General features: G+C 34.4%; 1 protein-coding gene across 30 annotated transcripts in view; it reads right to left on the reverse strand.

Moving 5' to 3' along the window:
• The window catches only part of celf2 (CUGBP, Elav-like family member 2), a 278,315-nt gene that overhangs the window by 45,014 nt on the left and 220,481 nt on the right, over positions 1 to 12,820 (reverse strand). For 16 of the 30 annotated variants that reach the window (XM_012958454.3, XM_031897549.1, XM_031897543.1 and 13 more), the window contains 3 exons: positions 12,295 to 12,429; positions 3,842 to 3,853; positions 3,594 to 3,673 (listed from right to left, as the gene is read on the reverse strand). In XM_012958454.3, coding sequence (XP_012813908.1) covers positions 3,594 to 3,673; positions 3,842 to 3,853; positions 12,295 to 12,429 — 227 coding nt within the window. 30 annotated transcript variants of the gene reach the window in all.

Genomic DNA, 12,820 nt, shown 5'->3' on the forward strand with positions numbered 1-12,820 from the left:
ATAAAATTTGAAATTGACTGTTTGTTTTTCAACTTGTGGCCAGTTGTAGGTTTGTTCAGGGCAACATATTTCCTGTGATTAATGCCCTTACTGACAAGATGATTATGCACATGTGAATAAATTAAGATTATTTTTTATATTAATTGCTATACACAGAGATAAAGGCATTGTCCTAAAGAGAAATCATTTTGATTACAGGATTTTCAACCAAAGGTCAAAACCGCTGCTTGCAAAAAGAAGATAGATTTACTCTGCCAATCTGATTATTTCTGGAAAACGGAAAACAATTAAGTTATGACATTTTTCATGCACTGTGCTTTTCACCTCTCATTTAACAAAGCTACAGATTAATGGGTCACAACATGATGCCATAATGATGATTTAGTACCCAACATGCTCTGGGAGAGAAGCACTGCAAACAAACAAACAAAAGAAAGAAAGAAGTGTGCGAGTTTATGAACAGGTTTTGATCTGAAAACACAGCACAGAAAATCACAATGTCATAACTAAAAGATTATTATACACAGATACAATATACAGAACACAGTTTACACGCATGCTGAAATCAACCAACAACAAAAGCTTAAATACATTTTTGTGCAAAATTTTGAAAGACCACAACAAGATCACTAAATGGTTTGTGTATGATTTAGAATCTCCCCTACAGTTTTAAAAGTTCTTACTTAGAATTTTATATGAACAAGTGCCATTAAATTGAATTTCTAGGTTTTACCGTATTTTTAAACTGTATAATGAATTTACTGTATAGGCCTATGTAACAATCTTTCCACTATATGGCCACTAAAAGAAGGCAAATGCAGTGCTCAAAAACAGATATATATACTACCTGGGTGCAAATCAGAGAGACAATATAAATATGTAAAAAATGCTGATGCACACCAGGAAAATTTTATCAAAAAAAGATACTCATTTTATTTGGATCGACGTTTCGTCCTCACCCGGGACCTTTATCAAGATATATATATATATATATATACATATATATATACACACACACACATTAATGTAAATAATGTAGAATATTGTAAAATATGAGTACACTGGACATTAGTCCAGTGGCATCATTTCTTTATAAGATTGAAGAACTTCTTGGTTACTTCAATCTTATGTTATTTATTGTAAGCTCTACAGGGCAGGAACTTCCATCCTCTTGTCTCTTTCGATTCTTAACTTATTGCAACTGCACCTTGTAGTTATTTGTACTTATCATTATACTTTGTATTTATCTATTATTTGAATAACCCCCTGTTGTATTTATTTATTGTTCTACTGTACAGCGCTGCGTACATAACTATAAATAGATATTTATACATACATACTTCTAATATCCTTATATTTTATAACATGAGGTACATCATACAATATATACTGTATATATTGTATGTATGTAAGTATGTATGTATGTATGTATGCTTTAAAACTATGGTTTCTAAGTATTTACTTTTCAGACCCTATTTCCTTTTACTGAAAATGAGATATCACTTGGCTTTTGGTAGAGTAAGAGTTGAGTTAAAATGTGAAAACTGAATAGCAATTATTCAAATTGGGAAGTTGTACATTAAATATTGTTAGGATAAGTAATATGTGTGCTGGCAGATCCACTAAAGCTCGCTGTCATGCCTTAAAAGCATGTATAACGTTGGGAAATTGTTCTGTATTTTTTTTTAGACCTTACATGCTGTTCATGGGAGGTTCTAAATGTTCATTATCATGCTAACAATTTCAGAACTGATGGTATGGAATCAGTCTCAAGTGTGGAAAGCCAATGAAGCATGTGTAGAATAATGCTCTCCTTCTGGTAATTTAAATGCTATAATTTGACATAGCACAGGCACTCATTACCAGCAGTTTTGAAAGGGGTTACTTTCAAAGCTGTCATGTAACTACTGGAACTACTGTACTTTTGGACTGTTACTTTGCATCAGTCCAATGCCCTACAAATGGTTTAAAATTGTAACAAGCAATGGCAATCCCTAAACTTCATAGATTTGACATTATTGTGGTTTGAAAACATGATATTACTTGAACTAATATGACGTTAGACCTCTATAAAATAAATGATATTGCAAAAATATTGCATAACTTAATATTTTTTTATTGTTATTATTATTTGCAACAATTTTTTCTTCTGCAAAAGTGCATATATAGATGGCCTTCCAAGGGCTGGCTACCTTTTAGCTAAACACTAAATAATCAATCTTGCAATAAAGACAACAAAATATGAGGAGGACATGAATACATAGCATTTATGCAGGCCATTCCCTACTCATAATTAAATTAGATTTGCTAAAACAAGACTTATTAATTTTATGAACACGCACACATTTATACTGTTTATCTCTGCTAAAGTAGAGTTATATGTTAATGGTCTGGTCGATGCAAAAATAGTTAGAAATAAGGTGATTTTAGAAGTCAAAATTGCTTTATTTTTAAAGCTATTATTTTTAAATGTAATTGTGTTACAATTGTGGTTCACCTTTAAGTTAACTTTTAGGATGTTATAGAATGCCCTATTCCTTGCAATTGGTTTTCATTATTTATTTTTTTATAGTTTTTGAATTGCCATCCTCTTCTGTCTTCTGGCTTTCAAATGAAGGTCAGTGACCCTGGCATACAGAAACTATTGCTCTGTGAGGCTACAATTTTATTATTATTGTTGTTACTTTTACTTATCTTTCTATGCAGGCGCTCTAGTATTCATATTCTCATTTCTTGTTTAGTTTTGTTTGTGCTAGGGTAAATAAGACCCTCGCAACCAGATAGCTGCTAAAATACTAAATGGAGAGCTGCTGAACAAAATAACTGAAAAACCATAAAAAAATGAAGACCAAGTACAAATTGTCTCAGAATATCAATGTCTACATCATATTAAAAGTTAATTTAAAGGTGAGCTACCCATTTAACTAACGAGAGTTGCCATTTTACAAGGAATATAATAAAAGCCTGTGATTCTCTCTTGTTATCTCTGTTTTGAGCATTGCATTGTCCACTTGCAGTGATAGTTACCATTACCTGCTGCTTAAAAGTAAAGTTCTAGGAGTTAATCTTCTAGGAAGGTGTTTCCTAATACAGTAGGGCTGATTTATAAACATAAGTGTTAAACTGCACAAGTGCAGTTACCATAGCAACCAATCAGGTCTTAACTTGCAGTAAACTGTTGAAAATAAATAGCTGATTGGTTACTATTGCCAACTAAAGTTGTGTAATTTATCATCTATGTTTGTAAAGAAACCCTGGTATGTGAAATATAAAAATACAGTGTAGAAACCAGTGTTTTCCCTGACCTAGTTTCATGAGGCATTGGTAAAGCTTCTGTATTTGAATGTCTTCTTTTGCAAATTAATGTGTAACCTGCGAATTAATTTTAACTAAAGCCAGCTACAATATGTAGTGCTGTGTTACCTGGCAGCCAAACAACTTGCAATGAAACAGCAATAATAAACAGTGCGACACAGACATGTGTGGTCTTTGCATCTTAATTGTCATGTTACAGTTTGTACATGAGAGAACAGTTTTTGCTTGACCCAATTATTTGCACAAAGAAAACAAAGAAAGGGCAGATGATACAGTACCTCCATGGTCTGAGACTGGTGCATGGCTTTGATTGCATTCTGTGCCATTGCCCTTGTAGAAAATGTAACAAACGCACAGCCTGTGGGGACAAGGGGACAGGGAGCAGGAAAGACAAAAAAACAACAAGACAAAAGGGTTGGACGCTTGTTAAACCAACACAGTCTACGAGAACGGCCACAAGACGACACTGTTCTCAGTAGTACATAAAAGTAACAACTCCTCAAAATTTTAGTGGTTTGGTACTTACAGTGTTGACTTGCTAATCCGATCATAGAAGAAAGAAGAAACAAAAACAAAAAAAAAAACAAAAACAAAATGGGGAAGTGTTCTTTTCAGCCACAGGATGTTACAGTTATTTCAAATATAGCTTTCTAGCCAGGTACAGTTCATTTGATTCAGAGGTGTGAATTCAAATCAGTCATTTATCAAGGGACAGGATTCTTTGAAAGGTGATCTTTTAAAATATGGACTTGCTTTAGAGAAAAGTACTGTTCTAAGATTTGGATAAAAGGAATTGGCACATAAAAATCTGCATTTTTCTCTCACTAGAGCTGAAATGATTGACAGCAATTAAGGTAGCCATTTCCTGGAACATGGGGTCTGGGGGTTTCAAGAACATAAGGGATATCTCTAAGGTTATAGACTAAGTAGGCTTTCGGCTGGTTTGTCCTGCATAACAGTTTAGTTACCTTTTGAGTGAGTAGTGGTGCAATTCTAATAATAAATTGTGTGTTCATTTTGTTAGCCAGTTGTCTGAGGTTGTTAATTTTTATCCACATGGAATAAATAATTGAGTTTCTCTTTCAGATAAAAATGAATACCTTGAATTCAGATCTGTTTAGAGATTTAAAACTCCCTTCCTTCCAGCTATTGTAAACTACAATTCAATGCATGCCCTTGGGACATACTGACACTGTTGTTCTAAACAGCTAGAGGGCTGTATGTTTGACACCTTTGATGTAAAGCATTTTATTAAAATGAAAGTGGCCACTGTAAAATGCACCGGACAAGAATACGATTCTAGAAGTGTGTGTGATGGGCCATATAAGATACAAATACAACTTGACATCATAAATCTTTATTCAGAATGGAAAGTTCATTGGTTATGTTTGAATTTGTTTATTCACATCATGTTCATTGCAGAAGCAAAATTATCAGTAGATTTTCTGCAAATTGATTCTACACAAGCTAAATATGCTTTGATGATAAATATATGCCACTTAAGTGACAAGGGCCTCTAAAAAATGAATCTATAAAGGATAGCACTTGCACACTTCATGATATTATACCAGGAACTAGTGAATATTTTGATTGCCATGTTTTGGGACCACTGTGGGATTTTTCTGTCGAGAAATTACCTGCACAGATCCCCAAAATAATGTAAAAGTATGTATGTATTTTTTTTTTAAAGAAAATCCAATTGTGCCTCCTGATAAATTCATGAAATAATAAAAAATAAAACAGAATATTAGCTTGCATACAAAAAGTTACTTCAACAAAGAACATGGTGTGGCATGCATGTGCAGTAAATCCACGAGCGATAGAATGCTTAACCCTTCACCTGCCAACAATTTAGAATTTATGCCACTGACAGGGAAGTTGCAGAGTGCAATGATAAAGATTCTACTTTTCTGCGTTCCATTCATTAATGGAAAGTACATGTTACCTAGCAACACCTGATTCCACAGCAGACCAAAGAGCTGGCAGAGAATGGGTCAAAACAAGGGTTTTACTTTAAAAAGATAACCACAGGAAGCTAAGGAAAAGGTTTTATTTTCTACAGCTTTGTAGAACTTTCAGTTTTCAGAATGACCCATGTAGGCTTTTAAAATGTTTTTGTCTCTGTTCTATCTTTTCTCACTAAACTTACTATTAAAAGATATGTATTAGAAGTTATATAGTAATAACAAAGGAAACAAGCCCCATGTTAGAACCATCCCTTTTACTTATCATTGATATTAATCTACCTATGAGTTTGTTTTATATTACTGGTTTGTATCATTTAATAAATAGATTGCAAAGCAAAAAAACATACTTAGATTGTAAGCTCTATGGGGCAGGGACCTCCTTCCTACTGTATTTTATATCACAGGGCACTTAATATCTCTGTATTTATACTTATTTATTGTATTTATTATGACACGTGTCTTCCCTGTGTGTAATTGTGTATATTGTAAGACTGTACAGCGCTGCGTGTTCTTGTAGTGCTTTTTAAAGTTATACATACATATTACATCCAATTGCTTTTTCTATACACGAGCCTACATCATTGATTTTCTGAGTCTCCATTCTCCCAATGTTGCGCCTTCTATCTCCTATCCCATTTTCTAACCTTTTTTATGCTTTGTGGTAACCCGCTAATAAAAAGTTGAATACGATGTGTACACACACACATAAATGTGTTTATAGGCCAACTTTAAACTGAAGGAAAAATCATTACATTGAATTGATTCCTGCCATTTCACTTTATTTCATTTATTTATTTAATTTAGCTTTATCTGTCACCACTTTCTATTTGTATATACAGTATACTTCCAAATGAATTGCTTTGGTGCCTGGAATACATAATCCTTTAATGCTACTCATACCACAGCCAGCTTCTGCGTGGGTCAAATGCAACACTTTCAAGGCTCATTGCCCTCCTAACTAATAAAAACACTGGCTTTTGAAATTTCCATTTTATTCATCAAGCACCCTTGGGTATCTTGAAGAAAAAGACTGTGAAATTAATGCAGATTCTGGCTGATTTTGTAATAATACTATGGCTCACTAAAAGCTTCACCAGAGCAACACAGGCATGTTTGACTCGTGCTCTCTAATGACTTTAAGAGTGCATTGATTTTCAGCTTCTTTAGCCTTGCACAGTTTGAACTTGGGTTTCACAGAATAATTTAGTGTTCCACTCAATTTCCTCAAAACATTATTATTACTACTTAAAAGATTTCCAAATGAAGCAAATCTAAACACTGAGTGGTTCCAACATATTGTCATTTCAAGCTAATGCACAAAATCCTGTTCTTGGCAACACATACATTTCAGCTGCCCCAGTGGCCAGAACACAATGAAACAATTATTTATTTATTTTGGCAAGCCAGCATCTTACAGTTGTTAGATATGGCCAAATCAATCAGCTAGGTTGGAAATATGCTTTATTTCTTTTCTCTGCTTCCATCGTTTACTACTGATAAGATTATAAGTCAGAACTGTAATTAACCATTGAAGACAAAAATGGAAAACTGATTTCAAAGCCTACCCTGCATCATAAATACCATGACTATAACAGAAAGGTCAGATGTAAATGTTTTATGTAGATGTGTAAATAGAAGTGTTTCTTAAGCCACACTGCAGGCTGAGGACAATACTGCTGCCTTATTTCCTGTTAGCAGCTCAGAATTAATCTGTGTAATGTGAAATAGAAAGAAAATGCTGTTTTATCATATCAGTAAGCTTCCTCTTTTCTGATGTCCCCTTTACTTCAAATGTGTACTTGTCAAAGGCTGATCTACTGTCTGAAGTGCAGCAGCATTTTACATGGCCGTTATCTGTGATATATGGGAGAATGGTTTTGGTACAGTTCCCTTTCCTCTGCAAGGTGCAATTGTCAGACCATTTTACAGAATTACACACAATAAAATATTAATGGGCTATTGCAGCAAAAGAAATAACATCTTTTGTTGCAAAGTTACTTGTGGAGTATGTTACATTTGCTGAAATATGTTCTGGATAGCTTTTTAATGTCATAATTAGGCAGAGGTTCTTATACTGTCCTGCTACTATGTTTTGGCACACTATAGATACTCTCCCCTTCTAGCTACAGAAGTAGGATAAAGTATAGGAAGTTTGCCAATATTCATTAATCCATTATTTAGAGCAGTGCTTTCTTGTTACCCATCCCACAGATTAGACTCAGCTTTGGTGTAAAGTAAAATATATATCCTCAGGACTGAGGAAACAGGGTGGCTTTGAGGGGCCCAACCACAGGCTCACACTCCCTCCTCAACCAACATAGGGGCAAGAAGGAGATTACTGCATTAAGGGACAACAGTAAAAAAACAGCACCAAGATATTTTTATTTTTTATGTTGGATAAGACCATGTCACTTACAGTCCAAGTATAGCATGTATCCTCATAGCCAAATGTGTTTTATTGGTATTTGTACAGTAAATGTAAGCACCAGTCTCATTTCATTATACACAGTACTGTGCTCAGGGACTGAACTTAGTTTGATCCTTACATTATATGGTTTTATCATAATATTTCTAAGAACTGACTATACAGATATGTGCCCCAAATCTCTCAATAGCCGGGAAGCTGTCCATATATAGGCAACATGGTTAGGGAGAAAAATTAAATTTTCAAGGTTTATTTTGGGGAAAAATGAGAAAATATATTCTTATTAGTAACTATAGGAATTCTCATATATGTCACTCCTTTGTGACAATTTCTAAAACAAGCTTGCCAGACAGAATACACATTTTCTGAAATAGTGGAAGTATATGTAATGGACTAAATAAAATATGCATATTACAGCACAGCAGAAGGAACAGGTGTTCTAATTCAACACCGGATCTAGCACTTAGAGGTTACATTTCATTGCTGCTGATTTGAATTTGAAGATCATTATCTTATAGTGGTATGTACAGACTCTGCACTTATGAATAACATGCCACTTTGTTGCCTAGGCATCCTTTTAGTTATTTAATTTGATCTTATTATCCATGAGTGTGTTCCATACTAGCAATTACTAAACTAAGGTTAAGAATGCGTAAGAGGCATGTAAAATGTCAACAAAAATCAATAAGGCACAGTGTATGCATTTACCACAATTTTCAATAGCAGCGCGCTGGCTGAAAGTTACTCTTAGATGTTGCAATTAGCTGATCTTGGGAAAAAAATATTAGCAGAACAATAACGGTGCTTTTATACAACTAGGTCGCTCCATAAGTGTGCTTCCTTTTATTTCACTGATCAATCCATTTTTCTTTTAATGTAAAATGTAATGCAACGCAAATCCAAAATTCCATTTGAAAATCTTCTAATTGCTTTCAAGATCAGTTGTTGGAAGGAAGTCTGTTATGTATATTTTAAATGCACAGAAGAATATAGATTCTTGCTGCCAAATAGAGTTCTTTATTAAAAAAAGGCATGTACAGTAAAGTAAATCTATTTGCTCACATGCCTGTTAGCTAGAAATCAGCATTTATACATTTATCCATGCAACCTTATCCAAAATAGAAAACAATGAATTGTTTTCAAATCAAGTCATTGCTTTAGAAATAAGAAACATATAACCATTTCTGGGACGAACTCCATAGAGGAGAGGTGAGTTGAATCTGTCTATAAAAGTTACTTCTTTAGAAAATGAATACATTTCTGAAGTATCTTAAATGTGACTGGAAAGATGTCCAAAGAAGTGGTGGGTATATATAATATTATACTGCAGGAGTGTCTAATAAAGCACTCCAAAGAACTTGGCAATAACCCTATTTAGCTCAAATACATTCAGTATGCAGCCCCAAACACACAGCACTCCAAGGGATTTAAATGTAAGGCAAAGATTTATTTAGTTCCCCAAATAATTTTTTGCCTTATATTTAAATTCTTCATGGTGCCACTTGTTTGGGAATATATATTATTATTATATATAGTCTAATTTTTCCCATGTCTTCTGTATAATTTACTGAAAATTATCCAGTATGCTGAGGCAGAAAATTGTACCAACTTTAAAAAATGTCATTTTCTGTATATACATATATGTCTACAGGCACAAGGGAAGACACTCTCAAAATTAAATGCTGGTTTGGGCAAATCAGAAGATAATATTTTACTGGGCAGCTGTTACTTGTTAAAAGACTTATAACGATGGTGCCAGATGTGTCTTTACTTACAGAGAAAATTGACATTATAATTATAGAAAATGCCAATTTTAATGTTTTATGCAGAATCCTACAGTGAAAATGCTTCCAAAAGTCTTTATTTTAAATATTTCAAAGGCAGTTATAATTATACAGAAACTGCCTTTTAACAAGAAAGCACTTAAAATTTACTTTTGGTTCCTCTTCTAAAATTTCCATTATAGTTGCATATATTTTCCTAAAAATCAAACACAGCAACAGCTTTTCCAGCCAAAACTCACCAGATACCGTGCTTCCCTGTTTCTTTATCTAGTGGTAACTTATTGTTGCTTCTTATTTAATACTGGCTGTAAAGAACTGGTCTTAGTAGTGTGACTGTAAGACTTCAAAAATCATTCGAAAAGTAAAACTAATAAAAAATGCAGGGAAAAAATTAGTGTGGTTGGAAGATTCTGTCAGCCATTCTGTGTGCTTAAAAGGTGCACTTGCAGCAAAGCTCAGAAACTTAAAAATTAATCAAAAAGCAAATCTGCACTATGGCCCAATGAAAACCCTAATTTTGCTAGATAACACAAAGCCACTGGACAATGGACAGGTCTAATCCTCTTCATCTTCCCAATAGGAACTGAGACACTAAAGAATATGCACTAGAAATGGTACACATTGAATGTATATGTTAGTGAAAACAATTCCTATGGATTACCAGTGGACCAATTGTGTCTTTGTTTAGTGCTGATGGGATAGTATGGCTACTTGTTTGACTAAAATCAGGCAGTGATATAATATAATAAAGGGACATGGACATCAATTCCTGGGGTGCAGGGTCAAATAAATTCTTGTGCTCACCCAGTAAAATAACATGGTATACTTAGCTAAGTCCCCTTAGATTAAGCATATGGAGGAGAAGTTAAAAAAACATAAGTTTGAATAACCCTAAACCTAAGGAGACTTATAGTAACAAGTACCCTTCCATAGCTCTCATTAATAAAAAAACACTAGTGTGGAAGCAAAATGCATACGTTATGCCTGCATATCCTCTTGTCAGACAGAATACCAATTCCTGGCAAATTAGAGTAATACAATATCAAGCGCCACAACAACTGATTAAACATATTTCAAAGCAACCATAGCTTCATTGTAATAGGCTTGAAAAGGAAATTGAACAGCTTGCTGTTACTATCTTAGCCAATTAAGGTATCACCCTCACAACACTTTTTGTTATAACTCATCTCCGAAGTGTTAGGTAGTGGCACTGGGGCTATGTTTTCAGACCGAGTTGTCACCTAATCTGCTTACATATGGGGCCCTCTAACAGCTTTAAATTGGGAAGATATTGATGAGGTAGGTTAAAAATTCCCATCGGGGCGAGGACTGCATTGACTCATTGATGTGCTCCTTGTCCCGACGGCCTGCACAACCTCTCCAAATGAGTGGATCTTTTAATATAGATAAACTTTCCTCTTTACCATGGATGTTTTGTTATTAAAACAATATATTAAAACAATGTTCAGCACAAGTCCCTCTCACTAGAGAATAGTGTTGAACAAAGGCGTATACTACCCTTTTAACTTTAAATATTTACATATGTGGCCTTAAGTAAATCTGTACAACTTCCTCACTATTTCTATAGGGAGACTCGCCTTATAACCAGGCATACTCATATACTTACGTATATGAGAATAAAAATACATATTTATATAAATATAACCATTGGCAACACTTAGCTCAGGGACTTCCACTGTACATAGAGGATCTGATGATTTGTAAACTACAGAGAAGGCCATATTTCGACATCTATACGTTAAATTTCTGGGATCTAAACAATGATGCCACAAGATATTTCTGTACTAGCCCCCCTCGCAAAGCAAACGTAGTGACTTACAGTTAAACAAGGGAGGAGTTAATTATAAAATAGCTTTAGGGAAATGTCAGACTTTGATTGCTGTACTACTCTCAGGAGAAACTTGGTGATCAAAATAGGGAACGGCTGTAAGCTACTTCTCTTAAGTAATAAGAATACACTGCCTATGGGACAACCTTGCAAGTGTTACATGTATGAATGTAGAATTCAGCATTTTCCTGTGGTTCTTGCGACAGTGTGCTACAGGCAGTGCAGTTTCCTTAGTAGTATGGGGACAGCTGTAAGCATTATTTCATGAATGTTATTAATGTATTTTTTATTTTCAGTGCAGCACTTCTTCCTAAGTGGAACATGGTAGAATTTGTGTTGAATATTTAATTGAAAATAAAAAGATGGAAACTGTTGTCAGAATGGAATTGATATAGTTAATCAGTGTGAACCGGGTTTGCAAACTGGCATTTATACCTATCATATTTACAAAACAATAAATAAAAAAATTGACTATAAATGTAGGAATAGAGACTGGTGCTTAAAATACTTTTACCCTCTATTTCAACACAAATATGCACAGCTTTGGCTGATAGGTGGAGTCAGGTAAATTGGTGTAATTTAAATAATTTATCTTTTTATGTTTAAAAATGACTGAATTAGCTTGTGCTGTTAATCTGGATTCAGCTATTGTCCTTTCACATGACTCGAGAAGTGTAAGATTAACTGTGCCTGAGAAGTAGTAGCTAAACTGTTTCCTTGTATCCATGTTGTATTATTATAGACAACACTCAGGAGAATGCTTCCAATAAAGAACCCTTTTGACATTACAAATAAAAGTGTTTACTTCTCTCCATCTCCTTGGAAAGTTTGCGTGGCTAACTACATCACATGGGATGCAATTCTGAGTGAACTATGGCCCAGCACATCTGCAGCCTGTGACATATTGCACCAATTAGCTCTTAAGGAAGAGGTCTTTACAGACGGCACACTCACCTCGACTCAGCCCGTCAGGTCCCCGCAGAATTCTACATTCTTCTATCTGACCAAATGGAGAGAACATCACCCTGATATCGTTCTCGTTACATTTCTTCGAAACCATCCCAATGAACAATTTTCTGTCTTCCACAGCTAGAAGATAAAAATAATGAATGAGCAAAGGCCATTTCATCTTTTTATTCCTGTGATCAATGCTTCATTACCACATCAAAACCAAGTGAGATCATGTGAGGCTTGCTTTGTGTGTTACACAGGTCCCAAGAAGGCAAATGCTAGCACTTTATTTCATTTATTTTTTTTTTCTTTTTTTGCTGTGATGCTGCTGCAGCCTTAAGAACGAAGAAAAAGTAGCTTTTGCCTGAATATATTTTTATATCTTCATCATCATTATCATCACCATCATATTAATATAGCGCCAGTGTTAGGCAGTGCTTTACATTTATTATAAGAAGGGCCTACTATAATTTAACAAACAAGGGTTACAGAATAAAAGTGGGATCAAAGGGCTCTGTTTATAAGAGCT

Source organism: Xenopus tropicalis, chromosome 3 (assembly GCF_000004195.4).
Source record: "Xenopus tropicalis strain Nigerian chromosome 3, UCB_Xtro_10.0, whole genome shotgun sequence".
Classification (NCBI taxonomy): Eukaryota; Metazoa; Chordata; class Amphibia; order Anura; family Pipidae; genus Xenopus; species Xenopus tropicalis.